This window comes from Sorex araneus, chromosome 2, assembly GCF_027595985.1.
Source record: "Sorex araneus isolate mSorAra2 chromosome 2, mSorAra2.pri, whole genome shotgun sequence".
Classification (NCBI taxonomy): domain Eukaryota; kingdom Metazoa; phylum Chordata; class Mammalia; order Eulipotyphla; family Soricidae; genus Sorex; species Sorex araneus.
In genome coordinates, this window is record NC_073303.1 from 560,778 (window position 1) to 588,432 (window position 27,655).

General features: G+C 67.6%; 2 protein-coding genes across 3 annotated transcripts in view; both read left to right on the forward strand.

Moving 5' to 3' along the window:
• DSP (desmoplakin) overlaps window positions 1-16,932 on the forward strand; it is a 30,626-nt gene extending 13,694 nt beyond the window's left edge. The window contains exons 8-24 of one of the 2 annotated variants that reach the window (XM_055129265.1): window positions 58-162; window positions 707-802; window positions 1,088-1,213; window positions 1,293-1,445; window positions 2,271-2,425; window positions 3,049-3,175; window positions 4,206-4,407; window positions 4,782-5,008; window positions 6,283-6,449; window positions 6,532-6,670; window positions 6,904-7,097; window positions 7,344-7,506; window positions 7,800-7,883; window positions 8,261-8,368; window positions 8,643-8,741; window positions 10,506-12,791; window positions 13,595-16,932. In XM_055129265.1, coding sequence (XP_054985240.1) covers window positions 58-162; window positions 707-802; window positions 1,088-1,213; window positions 1,293-1,445; window positions 2,271-2,425; window positions 3,049-3,175; window positions 4,206-4,407; window positions 4,782-5,008; window positions 6,283-6,449; window positions 6,532-6,670; window positions 6,904-7,097; window positions 7,344-7,506; window positions 7,800-7,883; window positions 8,261-8,368; window positions 8,643-8,741; window positions 10,506-12,791; window positions 13,595-16,849 — 7,686 coding nt within the window. In that variant the 3' untranslated portion in view covers window positions 16,850-16,932. The remainder of the gene's footprint in view (window positions 1-57; window positions 163-706; window positions 803-1,087; window positions 1,214-1,292; window positions 1,446-2,270; window positions 2,426-3,048; window positions 3,176-4,205; window positions 4,408-4,781; window positions 5,009-6,282; window positions 6,450-6,531; window positions 6,671-6,903; window positions 7,098-7,343; window positions 7,507-7,799; window positions 7,884-8,260; window positions 8,369-8,642; window positions 8,742-10,505; window positions 12,792-13,594) is intronic. The other variant, XM_055129266.1, reaches the window with a different exon arrangement.
• Window positions 16,933-19,978: 3,046 nt separating this feature from the next.
• On the forward strand, window positions 19,979-27,440 carry SNRNP48 (small nuclear ribonucleoprotein U11/U12 subunit 48). Its single transcript, XM_055126313.1, has 9 exons — window positions 19,979-20,166; window positions 21,459-21,569; window positions 21,748-21,808; window positions 22,393-22,467; window positions 24,626-24,814; window positions 24,911-25,032; window positions 25,121-25,206; window positions 25,311-25,478; window positions 25,905-27,440. The coding sequence occupies exons 1-9, from the start codon at window positions 20,017-20,019 to the stop codon at window positions 25,951-25,953; spliced, it is 1,011 nt and encodes a 336-aa protein (XP_054982288.1). The 5' UTR covers window positions 19,979-20,016; the 3' UTR covers window positions 25,954-27,440.
• Window positions 27,441-27,655: the final 215 nt, after the last annotated feature.

Sequence of the window (27,655 nt, forward strand, 5' to 3'; positions counted from 1 at the left end):
CGCCCCTGGCCCCGCCCCCTGCGCCCCCGCGCCCCGCCCTGAGGCTCTGCTCTCCAGGTCCGCATGAGCCAGCTGGAGATGAAGGAGAAGGAGCTCAACAAGCTGAAGCAGGAGAGCGACCAGCTGGTCCTCAACCAGCACCCGGCCTCGGACAAGATCGAGGTAGGCGGGCCCCGGGCGCGCCCCGCGACGAGGCTGGTCGGCCCTGCCGTTTCGGGATGGGCACCGGGACCGGGCGGCCGGTGTCTTTCCCGATTCTGCCAAGCGGCCGGCCGGAAGCTCGCAGCCCTCGAGGGCTGGGTTGGACGGGTGGGAACCAGCCGTTGCCCCACCGGAGCCACCGCCCAGGGCCCAGGGAGCGAGCGGGCACCCCGCGTGCCCGGGAAACTTGGTTTATAGACACAGGCGGGGGCGGCCACCTCTGCCCCAGCCTCCCTCTCTGGGCCCTCAGTGGCCTGCAGTGAAGCTTCCCGGGCCCTCGGGCAGGGCGTCCCGGGCGGAGGAGCCCAGCCTTGGCGCGGGGCGTGGGGGGGCTCCGGCCTCAGCGAGGGTCTGTCACAGCGGGGGCCTGGGGCCAGTCCTGCTGGCACCTGTTTGGGTGGTGGCACCACGCCTGCCCCGTGGGCAGTTCTGTTCCCCGCGCGGGGCCGGCCGGGGTCAGCGTTGGCTCTGGCCGGCTGGACACGGGCGGGCACTCTCACCGCAGGCATACATGGACACGCTGCAGACGCAGTGGAGCTGGATCCTGCAGATCACCAAGTGCATCGACGTGCACCTCAAGGAGAACGCCGCCTACTTCCAGGTCAGCCGCGGCCCGGCCCCGTCCCGGCGGGCTCTGCAGTGCCCGCGGGTGGCCCGCTAACTGGCCGGCGGGGGGCAGTTCTCAGGGTCCCAGCGTCATGTGACGCACGTGGTCGTGCCACAGGGCCTCCGGAGCGGGCACGGCTGTGCCGGGTTCTGTGACCGTCTCTGTCGGGTGGGGTGGACCCGGGCCTGGCCGGTGCCCCTCTGTGCTGCGTCACGGGCGCCCGGTCAGCCCGAGCCGCTGTCCCTCGGGGCGGGGCCGTGACGGGTCTGTCGCTGGCAGTTTTTCGAGGAGGCGCAGTCCACGGAAGCCTACCTGAAGGGGCTGCAGGACTCCATCCGGAAGAAGTACCCGTGCGACAAGGGCATGCCCCTGCAGCGCCTGCTGGACCAGATCAAGGAGCTGGAGGTGGGCCGCCGCAGACCCCGCCCGCTGCCCGGGCCCGCCCGCCCCAGCGCCAGTCCTGAGCCCCCCGCTGTGCCCGCAGAAAGAGCGTGAGAAGATCCTGGAGTACAAGCGGCAGGTGCAGAACCTGGTGAACAAGTCCAGGAAGATCGTGCAGCTGAAGCCGCGGAACCCCGAGTACCGCAGCAACAAGCCCATCATCCTCCGGGCGCTCTGCGACTACAAGCAGGACCAGGTGCGGCCCGGGCCGGGGCGAGGGCGGTGGCCGTCTCTCGGGGGCCCTCCGCGCGCACCTGGGGCGAAGGGACGCGGGCGGAGCAGGAGCAGAGCAGAGCCGAGCTCGGGCTCCTCGCAGAGGCCAGAATTCAGGGCTCTGGAGTGTGGGCCGGAGAGACAGCACAGGGGCCGAGGTGCTGCCCTGCAGGCGGCCGGCCCGGGTCGATCCTGGATTCCGTATGGTCCCCCGAGCACTGCCAGGAGGGATCCCTGAGTACAGAGCTGGGAGTGAGCCCTGAGCACAGAGCCAGGAGTCAGCCCTGAGCACAGTGCCAGGAGTGAGCCCTGAGCACAGAGCCAGGAGTCAGCCCTGAGCACAGTGCCAGGAGTCAGCCCTGAGCACAGTGCCAGGAGTCAGCCCTGAGCACAGAGCCGGGAGTCAGCCCTGAGCACTGTCAGGTGTGGTGTGAGCCCGGAAGAACCCTAAAATCCCCTCAGCTGCCCAGAGAGGCCACTGCCCTCTCCGTGGGTGGCACTCGATGAACGCACACGTGTGGAAGAGACACACATGTGGCCCCTAGCAGTGGTGTCACCCGGCGTCCCCGGCCAGGGGCCTCCCGGGACAGGCCGGTCGGGCCGGTCGCTCTGTCGGGGGCTCCCGGGCCCGGCTCCCCTCGTCCGCTCAGCTTGTCCGCAGGGGCCGGGGTCCCACAGGCTCGAGGCCCCGTGGGGGCGACGGTGCCACGGCCCTGCCTTTGGGAGAGGGACACAGAGGCCCCTGGGCTGGGGAGAGCCCGCCCGGCTCCTGCCCGTCGCCCTAAGGGCCGCCGCTGCCCCCCTGCAGAAAATCGTCCACAAGGGGGACGAGTGCATCCTGAAGGACAACCAGGAGCGAAGCAAGTGGTACGTGGCCGGCCCGGGCGGCGTGGACATGCTCGTGCCCTCCGTGGGCCTCATCATCCCGCCCCCCAACCCCCTGGCCGTGGACCTCTCCTGCAAGTGAGTGACCCTGGGACCCTGCTCCCCCAGTCCACGACCCCCGCCCCCCGCCGTGCCCACTCGCCAGAGGCCTGGGTGCCCTGGCCCTTCAGGGGCGGCCCTTGGGCCCTTGGTGCAGGCCACAGGGGCAGAGGGATGGACACGTGTCACGGACGGGAGGGGCCCAGGAGTCTTGAGGCTGTGTGTGTGTGTGAGAGAGACACTAACCTCTATGCATAACACAGCAGGAGGGCCTGGGAGGTGGCTCAGTGGTTAGCACAGCCTTGCATGTGTGAGGCCCTGGATTCTAATCCAAGGGCTGGAGCCATAGTACAGCAGGCAGAACAGCGCTGGCCTTGCTGTTTGGTCCGGGTTTGGTCCTCAGCACCTCATATGGTCCCCTGGGCCCTGCCAGGACTAAGTGCAGCACCAGGAATAAGCCCTGCGCTCAGCTGGGTGCGACCCGACACCAAACTGAAGGAAAAATGAGTCAGTCCTGTCCCGTATCGCTGGGGGAGGTGCGGTCGGGCCCTCGTGCGTCTTGGAGCCGTGTGGCTCGAACACTCGGGGACAGGCCGAGGGGCGTGTGTGGCGCCCGGCGTGGCGAGAGGGGCCCGCGGGTTAGCAGTGGCCTGTGTCCGCAGGATTGAGCAGTACTACGAGGCCATCCTGGGGCTGTGGAACCAGCTGTACATCAACATGAAGAGCCTCGTGTCCTGGCACTACTGCATGATCGACATCGAGAAGATCCGAGCCATGACCATCGCCAAGGTGCGCCGGCCCCCCGCGCCCCCGCGCCCCCTCGCCCCCGCCTGACCCAGGGGTGTGGCCTGCAGGGTCTGTGGGAAGCACTTGGCCGCTGCTGGCCTGGGCCTTCGGGACACGCGTGGGCTGGGGCAGTCAGGAGACGTCTCAGCGCGGCTGTTTCCTGGCGGGTCTGCAGCCCCCTGAGGGCCCCGGGGGCGGGGAGTGGGGACCCCCAGGGCTCAGGCTCTCGGGGTTGGCTCCAAACCCCAGACCTTTCCCCCACAGCCCTGCCTCGGCCCAGGGTGGGCCAGCAAGTCCCTCTGTCCCTCACTCATACACGGTCAGTGTCACGCGTGGTTTCACATGCTCACACGTGGTCACCCATCAGTCTCACATACTCATATGTGGTCATACATCAGTCTCACATGCTCACACATGGTGATTGTCACAGTCTCACATGTTCACACGTCACTGTCAGTCTCACATGCTCACACGTGGTCACTGTCACAGTCTCACATGCTCACATATGGTCACTGTGTCTCACATGCTCACACATGGTCACTGTCTCACATGCTCACACGTGGTTACTGTCACAGTCTCACATGCTCACACGTGGTCACTATGTCTCACATGCGCACACATGGTCACTGTCTCACATGCTCACACGTGGTCACTGTCAGTCTCACATGCTCACACATGGTGATTGTCACAGTCTCACATGTTCACATGTGGTCACTGTCTCACATCCTCACATGTGACTGTCACAGTCTCACATGCTCACACGTGGTCACTGTCAGCCTCACATGCTCACACGTGGTCAGTCAAATGGGGTCACACACAGTTGCGTGTGGTCACAGGCCCACACAGTGACGATCACCTAGTCACAGTCACGTGGTCGCACGTGGTCTCCATCACGTGGCCTCAGCCACAGATCACGCGTGGTTGCATTTGGCCGCAGCGGTCAGCCGCAGGCTGGCTGTGTGACTCCGGCCAGTGTTCAGCGTCACGTGGGCGGGCGTGTTGTGGCCGTGCACCCATGCCCCGCCCCCCGCAGCTGAAGACCATGCGTCAGGAGGACTACATGAAGACCATCTCGGACCTGGAGCTGCACTACCAGGAGTTCATCCGCAACAGCCAGGGCTCCGAGATGTTCGGGGACGACGACAAGCGGAAGATCCAGTCCCAGTTCACCGACGCCCAGAAGCACTACCAGACGCTGGTCATCCAGCTGCCCGGCCACCCCCAGCACCAGACCGGTGGGTCCCGGGTCCTCCCCCAGGGCTCGACTCTCCCCGAGGCCACCGCGGTGGCCGCCAGTGGCCCCGGAACCCAGCGGCCCCCGCGACCCCCGTGCCCATGGCTGGTGCGGGCGTGAGTGCACCGGACTCGTGGCCTCGCGCCTCGCGGTGGGCCCGGCCCTCCCGGCCCTCCCCGCCCTGCGCGCTCCGAGCTGTGCGGCCATTGCCCAGCTGTGTGGTTCCCCCCCCCCCCCGGAAAGCCCGAGGCACCAATTCCTGGCCCCCCGCGCGGGCGGGCGGCCCTGCAGCCCGAGGAGACGGGAGCCGCCGCGGCCGCCAGTCCCTCCCGCGGCCCCGGGGGCGCTGAGCCGCGGTCTGCCGTGTCCCCGCAGTCACCACCACCGAGATCACGCACCTCGGCGCCTGCCAGGACGTCAACCACAACAAGGTGCTGGAGGCCAACCGCGAGAGCGACAAGCAGGAGGCCTGGCTGCTGCTGGAGCTGCAGAAGGTGCGCCGGCAGATGGAGCACTGCGAGGGCCGCACCGCGCTGAGGAGCACCCTGCTGGCCGACCAGAGCTCCTGCCACCACATCACCGTGAAGATCAACGAGCTCAAGGTACCGTGGCACGGGCGGCCGCACGGGCGCTCAAGGCTCACTCGACTCAGTGCTCAGGCTCATGCCCGGCTCAGTGCTCAGCATCATGCCCAGCTCAGTGCTCAGTATCACTCCCAGCTCAGTGCTCAGTATCACTCCCAACTCAGTGCTCGGTATTACTCCCGGATCAGTGCTCAGTATTACTCCTGGTCAGTGCTCAGTATCACTCCTGGCTCTGTGCTCAGGGATCATTCTTGGGTCAGTGCTTAGGACTCACCCTCAGCTCAGTGCTCAGGGCTCACTCCTAGCTCAGTGCTCAGTATTATTTCCAGCTCAGTTCTAGGTCACTGTCACTGTCACTATCACTGTCGTCCCGTTGCTCATCGACTTGCTCGAGCGGGCACCAGTAACGTCTCCATCGTGAGACTTGTTGTGACTGTTTTTGTCATATCGAACACGCCACAGGGAGCTTGCCAGGCTCTGCCGTGTGGGCGGGACACTCTTGGTAGCTTGCCGGGCTCTCCGAGAGGGACGGAGGAATTGAACCCGGGTCGGTCACATGCAAGGCAAATGCCCTACCTGCTGTGCTATCGCTCCAGCCCCAGTTCTAGGCATTACTCCCAACTCAGTGCTGAGTATCACTCACAACTCAGTGCTCAGTATTACTCCTGGATCGGTGCTCAGTATCATTCCCAGCCCTGAGCTCAGTATTACTCCTGGCTCAGTGCTCCATATCACTCCCTTCTTTGTGACCTGAGGTCACTCCCGGCAGTGCTCAGGGACCATATGGGGTGCCAGGGACTGAACCCCAGTATGCCACGTGCACAGTGAGTGCCTTGACCCGGGTGCAGTCTCAGCCAGTGGGCCCGGGTCTCTAGGAAAGGGCCGCAGGGCCTCAGTTTCCTTCCCACACACCCGCCTTCGTGGAAGGTCCGTCGGCTGCCGGGGCCGAGTCTGGCCCTTTGTGGGTCCCGGGCTCAGTGCTCAGTATCACGCCCAGCTCAGTGCTCAGTATCACTCCCAGCTCAGTGCTCAGTATCACTCCCAGCTCAGTGCTCAGTATCACTCCCAGCTCAGTGCTCGGTATTACTCCCGGCTCAGTGCCGTCTGCATGCTCTGTCGGCACGGGGGGACACGGCCGCACCCCGCCCGCTGCTGGCTCGGGCCCGCGTTGCCCTGCGGGTACCGCCTGAGGCTCTGAGCCCCGGGGGCTTCCCCTCGCGCTCAGTGGCTCGGGGAGGGGCGGCCTCGGCCCCGCCGCCTCCCGGGCACCCACCGCCTCCCCCCGCCGCCAGAGCGTGCAGAACGACTCCCAGGCCCTCGCCGAGGTCCTCAACCAGCTCAAGGACATGCTGGCCAACTTCCGCGGCTCCGAGAAGTTCTGCTACCTGCAGAGCGAGGTGATGGCGCTCTTCCAGAAGCTGGAGAACATCAACGGCGTGACGGACGGCTACCTGAGCAGGTGACGGCGCGCCCCGCCCCCGCCCCCCCATCCCCCCCGCTCCCCCCCCCCGGGCTGGCGCGGCTGACGCCCTCCCCTGCAGCCTGGGCACCGTGCGGGCCCTGCTCCAGGCCATCCTGCAGACCGAGGACATGCTGAAGGTGTACGAGGCGCGGCTCACCGAGGAGGAGACCGTGTGCCTGGACCTGGACAAGGTGGAGGCCTACCGCTGCGGGCTGAAGGTGAGCGGGCGCGCGGGGCGGGCGCACTCGCGGGGGCTCCGGAGTCCGCTTCCTGCCAGTGCTCGGGCCCTCCCAGTCGGCCGCGAGTGCCCGGCTCCCTTCTGAGTGGCAGGAGGCCCAGGTGTCCTTGCGGGTCCTGGCACGGGCCTCGTCTCTGCGCGGGGCGGGGCCGTGTCCGCCTCGGCCGTGACGCTGACCGGCTCCTGCTCCTGCTCCTGCTCCCGCCCGGGCAGAAAATCAAGAGCGACCTGAACCTGAAGAAGTCGCTGCTGGCCGCCATGAAGACGGAGCTGCAGAAGGCGCAGCAGACGCACGCGCAGGCCAGCCAGCAGTACCCGCTGTACGACCTGGACCTGGGCAAGTTCGCCGAGAAGGTGACCGTGCTCACGGACCGCTGGGGGCGCATCGACAAGCAGATCGACTTCAGGTGAGGGGCACGGGGGACGCCCCATGCAGAGACGGGTCTCCCCTGGCTGCAGCTGGGCGGGGGCTGCCCTCCCCGGCTTCCAGGGCTCGGCCCGGCGGGTACCGGAACGTTCTGCATTCTGGAACGCTCCGTCCCGTGGCCCTCTGCTCCGTGCGGGATGGGGCCACGACGCTCCCTCCCTGGGCGGGTGGGGGGCGGGCGAGGGCTGAGTGCCGGGGCCCTGGTGACGCCCGTGCGCCCGCCCAGGCTGTGGGACCTGGAGAAGCAGATCAAGCAGCTGCGGAACTACCGGGACAACTACCAGAGCTTTTGCAAGTGGCTGTACGACGCCAAGCGCCGCCAGGACGCCCTGGAGTCCATGAAGTTCGGGGACACCAACACGGTCGTGCGCTTCCTCAACGAGCAGAAGGTGGGCGTCCCCGTGCCCCCGCACCCTGTCCCCCACCTCGGGGGGCCGGGCAGCGTCCCAGCTGCCCGCCTGGGCCTCCCCGGGAGCATCACCAGCTCCTCACGGGCTGCGGGGTGGAGCCCGACGGCTTCCGGGGTCCCCGGGACGGGCCTCGGGGAGAGGGGGGCCCCAGCTGGAGACCCCTGGAGACCCCTGGAGACCCCTGCCGAGCCTCTCCGGGAGGGCCCGGCAGCGGCGTGGCATGGCCGGGCGTGTGTGCTGCCCACGCCTGACCTTTGCCCCCGTCCTTTCAGGCCTTGCACAATGAGATCTGCGGCAAGCGGGACAAGTCAGAGGAGGTGCAGAAGGTGGCCGAGCTCTGTGCAAACTCGATTAAGGTGCGAGGGTCTCGCGGGGCCGTCGCTGCTGGGGGGTGGGGTGCAGCCGCCGCCTTTCCGTGCTCACTTTGTGAAAATATATAGAGAGAGCGGTTTGTTTGGAGGCCTCACCTGGCAGTGCTCGGGCCTCCGCCGGGGTCTGTGTCCAGGGTCTGGGGGCCCGGAGCGGCTGCGCCCCCGACTCCCACACCCGCGCTGGGTCCTCCAGCCCCTCCCGAGCCCCTCCGGGTCCCCCCAGCTGAGGCCAGAGCCACGACCCTGCTCGGCCACTGCTGAGAGCCGGCCCGTGTGGGCGCCGCCCCGGGGGTGCTGGGGTGACCCGCCCCTCTGCCCTCCGAGGTGGCCCAGCCCCCGACCCCAGCCGCCCCCTCCCGCAGGACTACGAGCTGCAGCTGGCCTCGTACACGTCCGGGCTGGAGACGCTCCTGAACATCCCCATCAAGAGGACCATGGTGCAGTCGCCCTCGAGCGTGATCCTGCAGGAGGTGACGGCCGGCCCTGACCGGGGCGGGGGGGCCGAGCCTGGGCCTGCTGTGGGCTCGGGACTTGCAGAAACGGGGCTGGTGGGCTCGGTTTGCCGAGGAGTCTTCCGAAGCAGGGTCTCGGGCTTCCTAAGGAGACCCCCCCCCGCGTGCCCGAGGCCCCGCCGGGTGCTCTGGGGGGCACGGAGAGCAGGGCTGGGGGATACCGCCACCAGGCTTCGGCGTTGGCCCTCGGGCGAGGGGCCGTCCACTCAGGCTGCCCGCTCCCTCCCCACAGGCGGCCGACATCCACTCCCGCTACGTGGAGCTGCTGACCAGGTCCGGGGACTATTTCCACTTCCTCAGCGAGATGCTCAAGAGCCTGGAGGACCTGAAGGTGCGTCCCCCCCCACCCCTGCCTGCAGCCCCGGGCGCCCTGGGCCTCGGGTAGGGCCGACTCGCCTGGCCCACGCCCCCACGGACACGCGGCTCTGGGCCCTGCCTGCCCGCACTGCTCACTCCGGTCAGCCTCAGTCTCCGGTCAAGCCCCGGGCGGGCTGTCCGCTCCGCGCCGAGGGCTGCGTCTGCTCTCATGTCCAGTGCTCCCCTGGATGCTTTCCACTGTGAAAGGGAGGGAGCACGGGGCGGGCAGACGCTCAGGGAAGGGAGGGAGCACGGGGTGGGCAGACGCTCAGGGAGGGGAGGGAGCACGGGGGGCAGACGCTTAGGGGAGGGAGCACGGGAAGGGCAGACGCTCAGAAGCGTCGCAGCTTGGGGCTTCCAGACGCAGGGGCTCAGCGGTGACGCGTCACTGCCTGCACCATCCAGCCGAGGGACACTGGCGAGATACCAGGGTCTTGGGTTTGGTCTAGGTTTCCCCTCATGCCTTTGTGTGTGTATGCCTGCATGTGTGTGCACATCTGTGATGGTGTGTACGTGCATGTGTGTGTAGTCAAAGGGCGAGTATATGCACACGTGTGTCCATAAAAGCATCTGTACCGCATGTCTATGCACGTGTGTCCATAAATGTGCATGTGTGTCTGTGTATCTGTGTTGTGTGTCTATGCACATGTGTCCATATAAGTGTGCCTCTGTATGCATGTCTATGCACGTGTCCATATAAGTATTTGTATCTGCTGTGTATTTATACACACGTGTCCATGTGTGTATCTGCATGTGTGTCTATGCACATGTGTGTCCATGTAAGTGTGTATCTGTGCTGTCAATGCACATGTGTCCACCTGTGCATGCGTGTCTGTGCACATGTGTCCATGTATCTGTGCATGTGTCTATGCACATGTGTCTGTGTAAGTGTATCTGTGCATGTGTGTCAGTGCACAAGTGTGTACACCTGTGTGTCCATGTAGGTGTACATCTGTGCATGTGTGTCCATGCACATGTGTGTCCATATAAGTGTGTATCTGTGCTGGTGTCTATGCACATATGTGTCCATATATTTACATACATTTGTGCATGTGTGTCAATGTACACGTGTGTCCATATAAATATGTGCATCTGCATGCGTGTTTATGCACACGTGTGTCCATGTGTGTACATATGTGCATGTGTGTCTGTGCACACTTGTGTACATGTAAGTGTATCTTGCTGTGTCTATGCACACATGTCCATATAAGTGGGTGCATCTGTGCATGTGTGTCTGCACATGTATCCATATATATGCATACATCTGTGCTGCGTGTTTATGCACATGTGTCCATTAAGTGCAAAAATCTGTTCTGTGTCTATGCACACATGTCCATGTGTGTACATCTGTGTATGCGTGTCTGCACATGTGAGTCCATGTGTGTATATTCTGTGCTGCGTGTCTATGTACATGTGTCCATATAAGTGTGTGCATTCTGTGCTGCGTGTCTATGTACATGTGTACATATAAGTGTGTGCATTTGTGCTGCGTGTCTACGCACACGTGTGTCTGTGTGCACGTAGCCACATGTGGGTGTGAATGGCATATCCTGCAACACGTGTCCATGTGTGCACACGGAAAGGTGGGTCTGCACACACGTGTCCATATGCATGTGTCCCTCCCGTGTACACACATGCCTCGGTGCACGCGTGGGGTGTGCGAGCCCTGGTGTGAGTGGGGAGGCGGCTCCCCCTGGGGCGTCCCTCCTCCCGCCCTCACTCCTGTTTCCGCCCGCAGCTGAAGAACACCAAGATCGAAGTCCTGGAGGAGGAGCTGAGGCTGGTGCGGGACGCCAACTCGGAGAACTGCAACAAGAACAAGTTCCTGGACCAGAACCTGCAGAAGTACCAGGCCGAGTGCTCCCAGTTCAAGGCCAAGCTGGTGAGCCTGGAGGAGCTGAAGCGGCAGGCGGAGCTGGACGGCAAGTCGGCCAAGCAGAACCTCGACAAGTGCTACGGCCAGATCAAGGAGCTCAACGAGAAGATCACGCGGCTGACCTACGAGGTGGAGGACGAGAAGCGGCGGCGCAAGGTGGTGGAGGACCGCTTCGACCAGCAGAAGAGCGACTACGACCAGCTGCAGAAGGCGCGGCAGAGCGAGAAGGAGAGCCTGGGCTGGCAGAAGCTGGAGTCGGAGAAGACCATCAAGGAGAAGGAGTACGAGATAGAGCGGCTGCGGGCGCTGCTGCAGGAGGAGGGCGCGCGCAAGCGGGAGTATGAGAGCGAGCTGGCAAAGGTAAGAACCCGCTATAACGAGGAGATGAGTAATTTAAGGAACAAGTATGAGACGGAGATCAGCATCTCCAAGACCACCATCAAGGAGATCTCGCTGCAGAAGGAGGACGACGCCAAGGCCCTGCGGGGGCAGCTGGACCAGCTGTGCAGGGAGAACCTGGGCCTCAAGGACGAGATCGTGCGGCTCAACGACAGCATCCTGCAGAGCTCGGAGCAGCGGCGGCGGGCCGAGGAGCAGGCGCTGCAGCAGCGGGCCTGCGGGTCGGAGCTGGCGCAGCGGCAGCAGCAGCTGGAGGCCGAGCTGAAGCAGCTGACGCAGCAGCGCGCCCAGGACAACGCCCGCCACAAGCAGTCGCTGGAGGAGGCGGCCCGGACCATCCAGGACAAGAACAAGGAGATCGAGCGGCTGCGGGCCGAGTTCCAGGACGAGGCCCGGCGGCGCCGGGAGCACGAGCGCGAGCTGGCGCAGGTGCGGAGCAGCCACGACGAGGAGATCATCAGCCTGCGGAACCAGTTCGAGGCGGAGATCAACGTCACCAAGACCACCCTCCACCAGCTGACCCTGCAGAAGGACGAGGACACCAGCGGCTTCCGCGCCCGCATCGACGGCCTCACGCGCGAGAACCGCGGCCTGGCCGAGGAGGTGCAGCGGCTCAAGGCCACGCTGGCGCAGAGCTCGGAGGCGCTGCGGCGGGCGGAGGAGAGCGCCCAGCAGCACAGGGCCAGCGGCTCGGAGCAGGCGCAGCGGCGGCAGCAGCTGGAGGCCGAGCTGCGGCAGGTGGCGCAGATGCGGGCCGAGGAGGGCGCCCGCTACAAGCAGTCGCTGGACGAGGCGGCCAGGACCATCCAGGACAAGAACCGCGAGATCGAGCGGCTGCAGCAGCTCGTGGGCACGGAGGCCCAGCAGCGCAAGGGCCTGGAGGAGGAGAACGCGCGGCTGCAGCGCGTGCAGCAGGAGCTGCAGAAGGCCCAGAGCAGCGCCGCCGAGAGCCTGGGCCGGCTGAAGGGGCAGGAGCAGGAGCTGGCGCGGCTGCGGCTGGACTGCGAGCGGGCGGCCCAGGAGCGGGCGGCCCGGGACCAGGACGTGGCGCGCCTGCAGGCCTCCGTGACGGAGCTGCGGGCCCAGAAGGCGGAGGCGGAGGAGGAGCTGGGCCGGCTGCAGCGGGCGGCGGCCGAGGACAGCGCCCGGCGGCGGCAGCTGGAGGCCGAGCTGGAGGCCCTGCGCCGCGCGGCCCAGGAGCAGGCGCTGAAGGTGTCCGGCCTGGAGCAGCAGCTGGAGCAGGCGGCCGCCGGGCAGCGGCGCAGCGAGGACGACCTGCGGCAGCAGCGGGGCGCGCTGGACGGCCACGTGCGCGAGAAGCAGCGGCTGCAGGAGGAGCTGCGGCGGGCGGCGGGCGAGCTGGAGGCGCTGCAGCGGCAGCTGGCGCAGGAGCAGGACGCGGTGCGGCAGGCGCAGGCCCGCAGCGAGCACCTGCAGCGCGCCATCGAGGACAAGAGCCGCGGCCTGAACGAGAGCAAGATCGAGATCGAGCGGCTGCAGTCGCTGACCGAGAGCCTCACCAAGGAGCACCTGCTGCTGGAGGAGGAGCTGCGCAACCTGCGGCTGCAGTACGACGAGCTGCGGCGCGGGCGCGGCCAGGCCGACAGCGACGCCGTCGCCGAGCTGCGCGCGCAGCTGCAGACCAGCGCCGACCGCACCCTGGAGCTGCAGGGGCTCATTACTGAGTTACAGAGAGAGAGGGCAAACTTGAGACAGGAAATTGAGAGATTCCAAAAGCAGGCGTTAGAGGTACTCACAAATATTTGCTCCGCCTCGCCCCGCCCCGCCCCGCCCCCGCCTGCCACCCGCCCCGGCTGGCACGGCCCCGCCCCTCTCCGCACTAACCACTCCGCTCCCACGGTGGCCGGACCCCCGCCCGCTCGGCGCCCACCCTGGCCCTGGGGAATCGCTCTTGCTTCGGGGCCCGAGACCCGCACCGCCATGCACGAGTCCCCCCCCCCCGGGAGTCAGGATGACCTCCCCCTCCCGCCCCTTGCTGCGCCCCCAGCTCCCCCCCTCCCCCCGGCATGCGCCCTGGTGGTCTCCCGGCTCTGCTTCTCCTGCGTCTGCTCCTCCTCCCTCCCCGCCCGGGTGCGAATCCCCTTCCTTGACTCCTAATCCGTGTGATTTCTGTAGACAATATTTGTGTGTGGGCAGGGCGTGGGGGCGGGGGCGGGGCGCGTGTCCCGGGGGGGTCACGTCGGTCCATCTGACGTGCACGTGTGGACGTCTGTGCGACGCGGATGTGGGCACAGTCGGTCTCGTGACCGCCGACCCCGTGGTCTCCCAACCGTAACGGCCGTTGGAGGCCGAGTGGGCCCACGTTCTAGTGCCTTCCGGGGCGGGGGGGGGGGGCAGGAGGTGTCGGCAGGAGCCGTTTCTCGAGGTGGCAGCGGACACACACCGTCTCTGGGCGTCTGCGAGACGCGAGAAGCCTGGGGGGCGGGTGGGCACGGGGGGCCGGGGCCGGGTGGGCACACGCGCGCGCAGGGGCCTGGCGGACGCGCCCCAACCGCCCCGCGCCTCTCTCCTCCCTCTTCTCGCCCCTGCAGGCCTCCAACAGGATCCAGGAGTCCAAGAGCCAGTGCTCCCAGGCCGTGCAGGAGCGGGAGAGCCTGCTGGTGAAGATCAAGGTCCTGGAGCAGGACAAGAGCCGGCTGCAGCGGCTGGAGGACGAGCTGGGCCGCGCCAAGGCCGCGCTGGAGGCCGAGGGCCGGCTGAAGCAGCGGCTGGAGAGCGAGAAGCAGCAGATCCAGAACGACCTGAACCAGTGGAAGACGCAGTGCTCGCGCAAGGAGGAGGCCGTGCGCAAGAGCGAGACGGAACGGGAGCGGAGCGAGCGGGAGAAGAACGGGCTGCGCAGCGAGGTTGAGCGCCTGCAGGCCGAGGTCAAGCGCATCGAGGAGCGCTGCCGCCGCAAGCTGGCCGAGTCCTCGCGCGAGACGCAGACGCAGCTGGAGTCGGAGCGCTGCCGCCTGCAGCGGGAGATCGAGCGGCTGCAGCAGCGGCCCTACAGCTCGCACCGCGAGACGCAGACCGAGTGCGAGTGGGCCGTGGACTCGGCCACGCTGGTCTTCGAGGGCCTGCGCAAGAAGGTGACGGCCATGCAGCTGCACGAGTGCCAGCTCATCGACAAGGCCACGCTGGAGCGGCTGCTCAAGGGCAAGAAGTCGGTGGAGGAGCTGGCGGCCGAGATGCAGCCCTTCCTGCGAGGCGCGGGCGCCATCGCGGGCGCCTCCGCCTCGCCCAAGGACAAGTACTCGCTGGTGGAGGCCAAGCGCCAGAAGCTCATCGCGCCCGAGGCGGCCGTGATGCTGCTGGAGGCGCAGGCGGCCACGGGCGGCATCATCGACCCCCACCGCAACGAGCGGCTGACGGTGGACAGCGCCGTGGCGCGGGACCTCATCGACTTCGACGACCGGGAGCGGATCTACACGGCCGAGAAGGCCGTCACCGGCTTCGACGACCCCTTCTCGGGCAAGACGGTGTCGGTGTCCGAGGCCGTCCGGAAGAATGTCATCGACCGGGAGACGGGCCTGCGCCTGCTGGAGGCCCAGCTGGCCTCGGGCGGCGTGGTGGACCCCGTCAACAGCGTCTTCCTGCCCAAGGACGTGGCGCTGGCCCGCGGGCTGCTCGACCGCGACCTCTACCGCTGCCTCAACGACCCCCGGGACGGCCAGAAGAACTTCGTGGACCCCGTGACCAAGAAGAAGGTGAGCTACCTGCAGCTGCGTGAGCGCTGCCGCGTGGAGCCGCACACCGGGCTGCTGCTGCTGTCCGTGCAGAGGCGCAGCATGTCCTTCCAGGGCATCCGGCAGCCCGTGCCCGTGTCCGAGCTGGTCGACTCGGGCATCCTGCGCCCGTCCACCGTCAACGAGCTGGAGTCGGGCCAGATCTCCTACGACGAGGTGGGCGAGCGCATCAAGGACTTCCTGCAGGGCTCCAGCTGCATCGCCGGCATCTACAACGAGACCACGCGGCAGAAGCTGGGCATCTACGAGGCCATGAAGATCGGCCTGGTGCGCCCGGGCACCGCGCTCGAGCTGCTGGAGGCGCAGGCGGCCACCGGCTTCATCGTGGACCCCGTGAGCAACCTGCGGCTGCCCGTGGAGGAGGCCTACAAGCGGGGCCTGGTGGGCATCGAGTTCAAGGAGAAGCTGCTGTCGGCCGAGCGCGCGGTCACCGGCTACAACGACCCCGAGACGGGCAGCATCATCTCGCTCTTCCAGGCCATGAACAAGGAGCTCATCGAGAAGGGCCACGGCATCCGCCTGCTGGAGGCGCAGATCGCCACGGGCGGCATCATCGACCCCAAGGAGAGCCACCGCCTGCCCGTGGACATGGCCTACAAGCGCGGCTACTTCAACGAGGAGCTCAGCGAGATCCTGTCCGACCCCAGCGACGACACCAAGGGCTTCTTCGACCCCAACACGGAGGAGAACCTGACGTACCTGCAGCTGAAGGAGCGCTGCATCAAGGACCCCGACACGGGGCTCTGCCTGCTGCCGCTCAAGGAGAAGAAGCGGCCGCTGCAGACGTCGCAGAAGAACACGCTGCGCAAGCGCCGCGTGGTCATCGTGGACCCCGAGACCGGCAAGGAGATGTCGGTGCGGGAGGCCTACAAGAAGGGGCTCATCGACTACGACACCTTCCGGGAGCTGTGCGAGCAGGAGTGCGAGTGGGAGGAGATCACCACCACGGGCTCCGACGGCTCCACGCGCGTGGTGCTGGTGGACCGCAAGACGGGCAGCCAGTACGACGTCCAGGAGGCCATCGACAAGGGCCTGGTGGAGCGCAAGTTCTTCGAGCAGTACCGCTCGGGCGGCCTCAGCCTCACGCAGTTCGCCGACATGATCTCGCTGAAGAACGGCGGCGGCGGCGGCGGCAGCCTGGCGGGCGACGACGTCTTCAGCTTCTCCCGCCACGAGGCGTCGGCGTCCTCGTCCTCCTCGTCGGCGTCCAAGGTGGTGTCGGCGTCCAGCGTGCGGAACCTGACCATCCGCAGCAGCTCGCTGTCCGACACGCTGGAGGAGGCCGGCGGCCCCATCGCCGCCATCTTCGACACGGAGAACCTGGAGAAGATCTCGGTGACCGAGGGCATCGAGCGCGGCATCGTGGACAGCATCACCGGCCAGCGGCTGCTGGAGGCCCAGGCCTGCACCGGCGGCATCATCCACCCCACCAGCGGGCAGCGCCTGTCGCTGCAGGACGCCGTGGCGCAGGGCCTCGTCGACCCCGACATGGCCACGCGGCTGAAGCCGGCGCAGAAGGCCTTCCTGGGCTTCGAGGGCGTGAAGGGCAAGAAGAAGATGTCGGCGGCCGAGGCGGTGAAGGAGAAGTGGCTGCCCTACGAGGCCGGGCAGCGCTTCCTGGAGTTCCAGTTCCTGACGGGCGGCCTGGTGGACCCCGAGGTGCACGGCCGCATCAGCACGGAGGAGGCCATCCGCAAGGGCTTCATCGACGGCCGGGCGGCCCAGCGCCTGCGCGACACCGGCAGCTACGCCAAGATCCTCACGTGCCCCAAGACCAAGCTGAAGATCTCCTACCGCGACGCGCTGAGCCGCTGCATGGTGGAAGACGTGACCGGGCTGCGCCTGCTCGAGGCCGCCTCCGTCTCCTCCAAGGGCCTGCCCAGCCCCTACAACATGTCCTCGGCCCCCGGCTCCCGCGCCGGCTCCCGCTCCGGCTCCCGCTCGGGCTCCCGCTCCGGCTCCCGCGCCGGCTCCCGGAGGGGAAGCTTCGACGCCACGAGCAATTCCTCCTACTCCTACTCCTACTCCTTCAGCAGCAGCTCCATCGGGCATTAGTCCCGGGGCCGCCTTCCTGCCCCGGCCGCTGCTTAGTGAGTAAGGGAACAGAGAGAGAGAGAGAGAGAGAGAGAGAGAGAGAGAGGGAGGGAGAGAAAGGGAGAGAGAGAGGGAGGGAAAGAGAGGGAGAGAGAGGGAGAGGAAAGAGAGAGAGGGAGGGAGAGGGAGAGAGGGAGAGGGAGAGGGAGAGGGAACCTAGTGCTTGCAGTAGAACTTCCTGTGCTTCAGAAGATAGGGCCTGCTGACGTTGCGTAGGAAAAGCCTCTTCTCCTCGGCATCCTTCCCGAGCCGAGTCCTGGGTGGGGGTGGGGGGTGGGGGGGTGCCTGCGGGGGGAGGGGGGTGGGTCCCGAGCCAAGTCCGTCTACTCCGTGTCCCCTGGGTTTAGATTTCTGGTAGGTGCTTCCCCAGCCTCTCCGGCCTCGCCGTGCAGACCGTGCTGTTCTCGGAGCTCAAGATCAAGCGAACGTCCGAGTCGGAGTGGTTCGCTCTCCGGGCCAGGAAACGTCTCTCCTGCGTGGCCCGCGCCGGCTGCCCCCACCGGCTCTGCCGCCCGTGGCCGTGTGCTTGGCAGCTCCCGCTTTTGCTCTCCCGCTGGGTTTTCCATGTGCCTTAGGAAGAGCCTCTGTGAAGTCGCGATTCCGGCAATAAACTTGCAGATGGCAGCCGTGTCCGTGTCTGACTTCTCTGTCCCGTGTCTGTGTCTGAGTTCTCTGCCCCGTGTCCGGGGGCTCCCTGGGTCGTGTGCAGGAGGCTGGTGGCTCCTTCCCCACCGCAGTGAGCCTGAGACTCCGTGCTGGGCCCCCAGAGGTGGGTCTCCCGTGTCCCTTCCCGACACTTGTCCCGTCCGTCTTGAGCAGGGCCCTGGGCAGTGCCGGGTGGTGGGCACAGGTGGGCGCCCGTCACAGTTTCTGATCCCCCCTGTGCCCAGGGTCTCCCGGAGCCCAGGGGCCGCTGGCTCTTCCCTCGGGGGACAGGCAGGGCCGATGCACCAGAGCCTCCCTGCGGGCTCATCAGGACCCCCACCCCCACTGCATCAGGACCTCAGCCGGGGGCCTGACCTGGGGCTGCTACGTCTCCCAGGGGCCCCATCACAGAGGGGGGACCCCAGTCTGGGACGGGGCGGGGGTGGTCCCTGCAGTGACACTCAGAAGCGGGGCTGAGGGCGTTCTCCAGCTGGAACTGCACCGAGAGACGTTCCCTTAAGCAGCGGGCAGAAGGGCGTCCCGGGGGAGGCGGTGCCTGAGCCGGGCAAAGGGAACCCGGCAGCTGTTCACTGCTGCACCCCAGGGCAGCCCTGGCTCCGTGAAGCTGAGCCGCCCGTGGGGTGCCTGTGTGCAGCTGCCCCCGGCCCCCCACCCCGGCGCTGAGAACCCGACGGTGAGTGAGGTCCTGCCTGCAAAGACAGCCTGACTGTGCCAGGGGAAACGTGGGAGGGAGCTGGGGACAGGGCAGGGCAGGGCGCCTGCCTTGGGGGGGCCGGCCTGGGCTTGGCCCTTGTGCCCGATGTGGTGTCTGAGGCAGAGCCAGGGCTGGCCCCTTGCACTGGCTGAGGCGTCGCACACGCAGGATCACGCTGCCTCGGGGTCACCATCTGGGTGACCTTTGCAGAGGGCCGGTGGCTGCAGGTCCCGGGTGGGAAATGACCACGTGCCCGAGGGTGCTTCAGAGGCAGGACAGAGCCAGCATCTCACACGGGGGGCGGGTGGGTCACCGGCAACCCCGAGTGTAGAGGACGGGCTCTGGGCCGGGATGCCCGAGTCGGGCACGGCCACCCCTGGGCTCTGGCTGCTCTCACAGGGGAGGAAGGACGGGTCAGTGCTCCCTGGGATCCGCCTCCGGGGCTGGACTAACAACACCCACGCCAAGCACTCAAGCCCCCCACTCGTTTCAGCACCCGAGAGGGGCTGTCCCGCCCACGGGGAAACAGCAAGGCGGGGACAGACCCCCGGGGGGCGGGCACGGGGGGTCACAGGCGGGCACAGGGGGCACAGGCGGGCACGGGGGGCACAGGGGCCACAGGCGGGCACAGGGACCACAGGCGGGCACGGGGGCACAGGCGGGCGCGGCAGACACAGGCGGGCGTGGGGGGCACGGGGGACACAGGCGGGCGCGGCGGGCATGGGGGACACAGGGGCCACAGGCGGGCACAGGGGCCACAGGCGGGCACAGTGGGCACAGGGACCACAGGCGGGCATGGGAGCACAGGCGGGCACGGCAGACACAGGCGGGCGCGGGGGGCACGGGGGACACAGGGGCCACAGGCGGGCACGGGGGCACAGGCGGGCACAGGGGCCACAGGCGGGCACGGGGCACAGGCAGGCACGGGGGGCACAGGTGGGCGCGGGGGCACAGGCGGGCACGGGGGACACAGGGGCCACAGGCGGGCACGGGGGGCACAGGGACCACAGGCGGGCACAGGGGCCACAGGCGGGCACGGGGGCACAGGCGGGCACGGGGGACACAGGGGCCACAGGCGGGCACAGGGGCCACAGGCGGGCACGGGGGCACAGGCGGGCATGGGGGACACAGGGGCCACAGGCGGGCACAGGGGCCACAGGCGGGCACGGGGGCACAGGCGGGCACGGGGGACACAGGGGCCACAGGCGGGCACAGGGGCCACAGGCGGGCACGGCGGGCACAGGGACCACAGGCGGGCACAGGGGCCACAGGCGGGCACGGGGGCACAGGCGGGCACAGGGACCACAGGCGGGCACGGGGCCACAGGCGGGCACGGGGGCACAGGCGGGCGCGGGGGGCACAGGCGGGCACGGGGGGCACAGGCGGGCACGGGGGCACGGGGGGCACAGGCGGGCGCGGGGGGCACTGCCCCCCCGGCGCGCCCCTGCAGCAGGGGAGCCGCGCTCGGGGCGAGGCCGCGGCGCGCCCGGCGGGGAAGGGGCGCCGAGAACCTTCCAGACTAAAGAGCCGCTCGCGGCGCAGGGGACCCCGACAGGCGAACGGACCCGCGGGTCGCGCGCGCGGAGGGTCGCGGGCGGCCGGCGCGGCCGGCGCGAGAGTAACAGGCGCGGGGCGGGACGGCAGCGCGCGCTTCCGGCCACGTGACGCAGGCCCCGCCCCGACACCGCTCTGTCCCGCCACGTGACCTCCCGGCCCGCCCCTTCCGCTTCCGCTCGCGCGTGCGCGCCGGGGGCCGGGCCGGGCAGCCATGGCGGACGCGCTGCCCCCGCTGGAGGAGCGGCGGCGGCTGCAGGCCGAGCTCGGGGACTTCGCGGACAGCTGCCGCCGCTCGCTGGAGCAGGTCGCGGCGTCCCTGGGCTGGAGCCTCGACCGGCTGGACTCGGAGGAGGCTGCGGCGGTGCGGACGCGCGGGCCGGCGGGCCGGGGTCGGGGTGGGGGTGGGGGTGCAGGGCCGCGGGATGCGGGGTCGGGGTGCGGCGTCCCGGGGTCGGGGTGGGGGCGCAGGGCCCCGGGGTCAGGGTGGGGGTGCAGGGCCCCGGGGTGGGGGTGCAGGGCCGCGGGGTTGGGGTGGGGTGCAGGGCGTCGGGGTGGGGGTGCAGGGCCCCAGGATGCAGGGTGGGGGTGCAGGGCCCCGGGGTCGGGGTGCAGGGCCCCGGGATGCAGGGTCGGGGTGCAGGGCCCCGGGGTCAGGGTGGGGGCGCAGGGCCCCGGGGTGGGGGTGCAGGGCCGCGGGGTTGGGGTGGGGTGTAGGGCGTCGGGGTGGGGGTGCAGGGCCCCAGGATGCAGGGTGGGGGTGCAGGGCCCCGGGGTCGGGGTGCAGGGCCCCGGGATGCAGGGTCGGGGTGCAGGGCCCCGGGGTCGGGGTGGGGCTGCAGGGCCCCAGGATGCAGGGTGGGGGTGCAGGGCCCCGGGGTCGGGGTGCAGGGCCCCGGGATGCAGGGTCGGGGTGCAGGGCCCCGGGGTCGGGGTGGGGCTGCAGGGCCCCGGGATGTAGGGTGGGGGTGCAGGGCCCCGGGATGCAGGGTCGGGGTGCAGGGCCCCGGGGTCAGGGTGGGGGCGCAGGGCCCCGGGGTGGGGGTGCAGGGCCGTGGGGTTGGGGTGGGGTGCAGGGCGTCGGGGTGGGGGTGCAGGGCCCCAGGATGCAGGGTGGGGGTGCAGGGCCCTGGGGTCGGGGTGGGGCTGCAGGGCCCCGGGATGTAGGGTGGGGGTGCAGGGCCCCAGGATGCAGGGTGGGGGTGCAGGGCCCCGGGGTCGGGGTGGGAGTGGGGGTGCAGGGCCCCGGGGTCGGGGTGGGAGTGGGGGTGCAGGGCCCCGGGGTCGGGGTCGGGGTGCGGGCCCCTGTCCCGGCCATGGGCCGCCGCAGAGGGATGCGGGGGGTCCATGGGCCTCCCGGGTCTTGGGTCCTGCTCGCGGGACACAGCCCTGGGCTCTCCGCGCTGGGCCTGGTTCTGCCTGTTTCGGGCGGGGCAGGGGGGGCGGGGAAGGGGCAGGGAAGCGTTTGGGCCGCAGCAGCGCCCGGGGATGCGTGTCAGCCCGCCCTGTCGGGGGGCCGGCTCGGCTGTGGGCAAGGCCCCTGGAGGCGGCCGTGGGGTGCTGGGGCCCTGGGGGAGGGGCAGGGGCCGGCGTGGGAAGGGGGAGGGCCGGGCACCACCGGGGCCGAGGGTCACTGCCCGCCCTGCCGCCCTGCAGGAGGTCGTGGTGTGCCCGTTCGACCCCAACCACCACATGCCCCAGACGGCGCTGGCCAAGCACGTGGCGTCCTGCCGGCTGCGGAAGCTGGGCTACTCGCGGGAGGAGGAGGTGAGCGGGCCGGGCGGGCTGGGGGGAGCCTGTGCCCAGCCCAGAAACCAGCAGTTGGAGGTTTGTGCCGGGCAGCCCTTTGGGGGAGCCATCGACTGCCCGGAAGTTTCAGGCTTTCCCTGTCGCTGGTCTTGTAGGGTGTGTCGGGAACACTGATCTTTTGTTTTCCCTTTTTCAGGACAAAATGTACGATTCTGAATTTTTCTACGAGAACGCGAACATCCCCTCAGTTACTCTGAGTAAGTGTCTGTCGGTTGGAGCAGAAACGTCTTCACGCAGGAATTGACTTCTCGCTTGTGAACCAGTAGAGTTTGAGCTGTGTGTGTGTGTGTGTGTGTGTGTGTGTGTGTGTGTGTGTGTGTGTGTGTCTGGACGGTGCCTGTCGTGCCATGAGGGGGTGAGGCGCGAGTGGCAGTAGCTTTAAACCAGTCGGGACATCTGAGTGTTGTCCCCGGCCCAGGTACTTGAGCAGCGTGGGCACCGTGGCCCGCCTGCCTCGGCCTGGCACAGTGAGCCCCACCCTGCGGGCGAGCGGCCTGTGCATCTCCTTCGCTCGGTGGGACTCGGTGCTGCCATCGGTGCCGGAAGGCCGAGCCTGCCCGCTGCCCGCGCCCGTCTCTAACGTGGTGACAGCTGCGGGTCCGTGCAGCCGACAGCCCCTGACCTTCCTGGCCTGTGGGGGGCGCTGCCTTTCCCGTCCCTGAGGCGGTGTCTGAGCTGAGGGGAAGGCAGGGGGGCTGCTGGGGCGTCTCCTCTGCCCCGCCCCTGGACCCTGGTCTGAGAGACGCCCTGACGGCCCCGTGTGTCTCTCCTCTCTCGGCAGATAAGGACTTGCAGTTCCAGATCCTCGAGCAGGCGCGAGCGGCCGCGGGGCAGGATGCTGGCTGTGGGCACCAGAGTGAGTGGCCGCGAGGGCTGAGCTGACTGACCCGCCCGCCTTTCTCCCCGGAGCTCGTGGCAGGAAAAGGTCTCACTCCCGAGGGAAATCGTAGGAAGGTGGTTTCTTCTGGGACGCGAGTCTCGGGGGCGACACCGTCTGCCACAGCTCAGGCTCCCCCGGTCACGCTGACCCGCCCTTCCCCGGCACAGTTCCCACGACCACCCCGTGCGCGACCTCACGCTGGGGCCTCGGGCCCGGTGGGAGGGGGAAGTACAACAGCAAGGAACAGCCTCGGCACGGCCCCACACACGCATGTACCACGTACACCCGGCACGGACACACACACATACCCACGTGCACCATGCGCATCTTCACACACATGCACCATGCACGCCCCATGCACTCACACACACCCCCACACACACTCATGCACACGCACACCAGCTCCCCTGTAGCTCACACAAGTCCCCAGGCCCGGGGGACCCTGCTTCAGAGCCTGAGCTCAAGGGGAGGAGGGAGCCAACCCAAGCAGCCCACCCCCCCGCCCCCTCCCCCACCGGGCCCCGGCAGGCCCCGGCGGCTGTCCAGGCCCTGCACCGTGACCGACAGTCCGATAGGCCGCTCCTGCCCAGGGGCCTGGTCTGGTGGAGCGCAGGCCGTCAGCGGCCTCCTGGGCATGCCGGCGTCCCCCGGGAGAGCCGGGGGCTGCGGTTGGGGGTGTCGTGCGAAGCTGCCTCTGTCTGTGCTCGCCCAGAGAGGGTTCCCTGTGTGTTCGCCGCTGGGCTCGGGGTGCAGATGTTTTGAGATACTCCCGAGGGGCTTCTCGACACGAAGGGACTCGTGGCGCTGAGCTGGCGCAGACTTGGCGATGGCCTGGACAGTGCGGTTCACGCCGGGGGCCTTGCGTCGCTCAGAAACCTGAAGAAGCGCTGTTGAGGGTGATCCTGGAACTCGGGTTTACCGCTGAGCCTGCTGGGGTTTGCACCCGGGAATGCGCGTGGTCAGGGGTGTGGGCGTTTCCACGCAGGCCGCTTGTGTGCTGGCCTCAGCCACCGCGTGTGGGCAGATGGAACCTGAGAGTCTTGTGAAGGGCACGCCGTGTCCTTTCACGGAGAAAGGCTTGGAAGGGGCTCAGACTCCTGAGCCTGCCTCTGGTCACTGTCACGGTATCATAATCTCGGTCTGGAATCTGGTTGGTTCTCAGGAGCTTCATCCTGAAACATAAGCTCGGAACACTCCGGAAGCAGCCGGCCGGGGTGGGGGGCTCCGGAGCTGGGGTGGGGGTCTCGAGGTGCCGCGGGGCTTCTGCTCTCACCCCTATCCTGAGCTGTCGGGCTCACCAGGCCGGCTCATGTCACAGTCCAAGTTTGGCGGTTCAGGCAGCTGCTTTCGCGGGGCCTCGAGTGCGAGTGAGCGGGAAGGCTGGTCCTCCTGGGCCGGGGGCCGGCCCCGTCCCGCTGCCCTGCCCAGTCTGTCCCTGCTCAGCGTGTACCCGGGTCAGCCTTGTTCTTGGCCTGCATTGGTGAACACAGAGTCTAGAGTCGTCTTGAGTTTGCGGTTACAGTCTTTTGAGGTTTAAGAATTTTTTTTTATTATTTTTTTTTTTGCTTTTTGGGTCACACCCAGCGATGCACAGGGGTTACTCCTGGCTCTGCACTCAGGAATCACCCCTGGCCGTGCTCAGGGGACCCTATGGGATGCTGGGATTTGAACCCGGGTCGGCCGCGTGCAAGGCAAACGCCCTACCCGCTGTGCTATTGCTCCAGCCCCGGTTTAAGAAAATTTGAATTAAAAAAAAATTTTTTTTTCCCCTCTGGAGTTCAGTACGCTGCCTCTGTGTGTTGTCTCCATGTTCTCGAGCAACAGACCCTCCTGCAGCTCCGGGCGGGCTCCAGGCTGGGTGCTGGGGTCTGCTTCCCGCCCAGACCCAGCATCTCGGCCTTGCGCTGGGGTCTGCGCGGTCAGCCTGGCGTGGCGGGTACCGGCCTCGGCGCCCTGGGGGTCCCTGTCTCAGCTCTCTCCCGACCCCGGGGCCGCTGGCCCCTGCAGAGTTCCGGGGGGGGAGGGGGGCCGCCCTCAGCCCCTGCTGGACGCGGCTCCCTTGCAGGGGTGGGGCGGGGGGTGGGCGTGCGTGTGGACCCGGGACATCGCCCGTCTTGTCCTCCCCCGGGCGCAGGGCCTCCCTCCTCGCTGCCCGCCGAGGTCCCCCTGAACCACAAGCGCTGCGTGTGTGACCTCAGCCAGGCGGACCGCCTCGCCCTCTACGACTTCGTGGTGGAGGAGACCAAGAAGAGGCGCTCGGGCTCCCAGATCTCGGGGAACGACAGCGACCTCTTCGTGGACTTGGCCGCCAAAGTCAACCAAGGTCAGGCGCCTGGGCGGGGGGCCGGGGGGCCGAGGGTGGGGGCCGGGCCGCGTGTGCTGCTGGACGCCGGCCTCAGCGCTGACCTTCTCCGCCCAGACACGAGCCGGAAGAGCCCCAAGTCCTACCTGGAGATCCTGGCCGAGGTGCGGGACTACAAGCGCCGGCGCCAGTCCTACCGGGCCAAGAACGTCCACATCACCAAGAAGTCCTACACCGAGGTGCGGGGGGCTCCTCTCGCCCGGGACGCGCCAGCCCGCGGCTGGTTCCCGCCTGAGCCCCTCTGCTCCCCCCACCCCTCCCCCGCAGGTGATCCGGGACGTGATCGAGGTGCACATGGAGGAGCTGTGCCGGCACTGGCAGGAGGAGCCGCGGGCGGAGGGGGACGCGGGCAGGTGAGGGCGGGGTGGGCGCAGGGCGGGGCGGGGCCAGGGTGGGCAGGTGAGGGCAGGTGAGGGCGGGGCGTGGCGGGCCCTGACCGTGTCCACCCCCCCCCCAGGAGCGAAGGGCGGCGCTCGGCCTCGGTGGGCTCGCGGCCGTCGGGCGGGAGCGACGCGGAGGCCGAGGGCTCGGGGCACAGAAGGAACCGCAGCCGGAGCCCACCGCGGCGGAAGCGGGCGCGGGACAAGGACAAGAGCCGGGACGCCTCCCGCAGGCGGAAGGAGAGGTGCGTGGGCCCTGCCCCTCGCGCTGACCCCGACAGACACTGGGGCCCCCCTCGGCCTGCACAGACCCTCTGTGCTGGGGGCCGCCCCTTCCCCCGCCCCCGCCCCGTCCTGTGGTGTCTCCACACGCCCCTGCAGCCCGGCCCCCAGCGCCCCCCCCCCCCCCATACCCGGCTGTGGGCCTGCAGGAGCGGGTGGGGCCGGGCGGGGTCTGGGGCGCCGAGTTGTTGGTGGGGCCCACTGGCTCCTCCTTGGACTCGGGACGTTGAGCCGCGAACTCGAAGCTCGTGGCAGAGGCTGGAACTGGCCACTTGACCCCCGTCCCCGTGTTGACCCTCCGCCGTGGTCACTCCCAGGTGGCGTCTCCCCAGTCCTGCTCTCTGCTGACCGTCCCGGCCTGATGCTCCTGTTTCTCTTCCCTGCTGCAGGGACGGGGAGCGACACCACAGTCACAAGAGGAGGAAGCAGAAGGCGTGAGTGGGCCCGGGGGCAGGTGGCCGCCCAGCCCTGCCCAGACCCCGGCCCTGCCCGCGCTGCGCGGGCCGCTGCTTCCTCCAAGGATCCGGGCTTCTGGCGGACGGTGCGTGTGCGAAGGTTCTCTGAGCGCCAGGACTGAAGTCGTGGACGGCTGCGCCCCGTGGGGTCACCACTCCGGCCCCCCATCCCTGGGAGGACGCTGCCCCTCCCGCCTGCTTCTGGGCCTGCAGTGTCCGCTCCGTGTGCCCCCCGGCCCGGGACAGACCCACTGGCTGATGCTCCCCCGGGAGGCGCCTGTCCGTGCCACCTCCTCCGGGTAGTGCCCAGCTGGGTGCGTGGCAGGGAACGGACTTGGGGACGCTCGGCCTAACCGAAGGCAGAGTCCAGGTGCCCTGTGGCCAGTCTGAGGCCCTTCTGTGTGGGGCCTGGGCAGCTGTGTGCTGCCACCTTGTGGCCACGGGCACAGGCCGTGTCTGTTCGTCTCCGTCCCTTGGGTCCCCCCTCCTTGGCCCAGCACCTCCCTGACGGTCCCGTGCGCGCGTGTAAAAACACAAAAAGGAAAGGGGCGAGGAGGGGAGCACCTCACCGCACCGGGCACTGGGCACAGGGCAGCGGCGCTGTCTCTCCCGCCGCCCGCGTCCGGTAGTCTCCGGCCACTTCCCCCACCCCGGGGAGGTTGATGGCGATGACGAGGCAGGCGAAGGAAGGGACGGAGCCAGGCTGGTGGTCTCAGTTGCAGTTTATTCCATTCCCGTCTGCATGCTCCTCTGAGTCTCCTCCTGCTTCTTCTTCTCTCTCCCCCAGGCTACTTCATTCTTCTCGCTCTGGGTCTGGGTCTGGGTCTGGATCTGGATCTGGCTTCTCCAGATCTGGCCCTGGGACTGGGGGTGGGGGGGCGCCCACTCTCGCAGCCTAGTTAAATCCCCCAGCATCAGGGATCAGGGCTACACATAAGTGTGGTCACCATCAGTAGGGGTAAAGTTCTTTCCCTCAGGGGATGCTCCTTCTAGGACAGAATCTCTCAGCAGGACACGCACCCAAGAGCGGAATCCCATGGGTGTGTTTCTCTCCTCATCCAACTAACATAAGTATTCATATTAATCATTTTGTATGGACATAGCAAGAGATGCATTAAGCTTATAGAATTGCTCTCCTGGGGTCATCTCGATCTCAGACTACAGTGCTCAGCCCAGATTAGTCTTTCCTATCCCTAGCAGGGTCCTAGTCTCGTTGCTTTTGGATCATGACATGACATGACCATGACCAAGCTCTTAACATATAGTTAAGCATTAGGCGCTTTGGCCAGGCCCATCTTGATGCCAGGGTAGCACACAACTCACCGCTTGCCCTGGCTCCGTCCCGTCCCTCGTTGGGACCCTGCTTTTGGGGGTGCTAGGAAGTAAGGGCAGCTGAGGCTTAAGTCGAGAAAGCAGATGCCTGGGAGTGAATAATATTTAAAGCCAATTAAATCCCATGTTACCAAAGCATATTAACAATTGTCTTTCTTTGCCCGTACAAAAAGGACATTGTTTTAAAGTAAACTATTCAAAAGACACGAGGGGAGGAGAAAGGCAATATTAACTCACAATACAAGTTCAGTGTCCTAGCAAGGTCTGACCTTACAAATTAACAGTGATGAGGGGAAGAGCTGATTGACTAGTGGGGAAGGGAGCATGGAAGTGACGACATACAGACAAAGGTG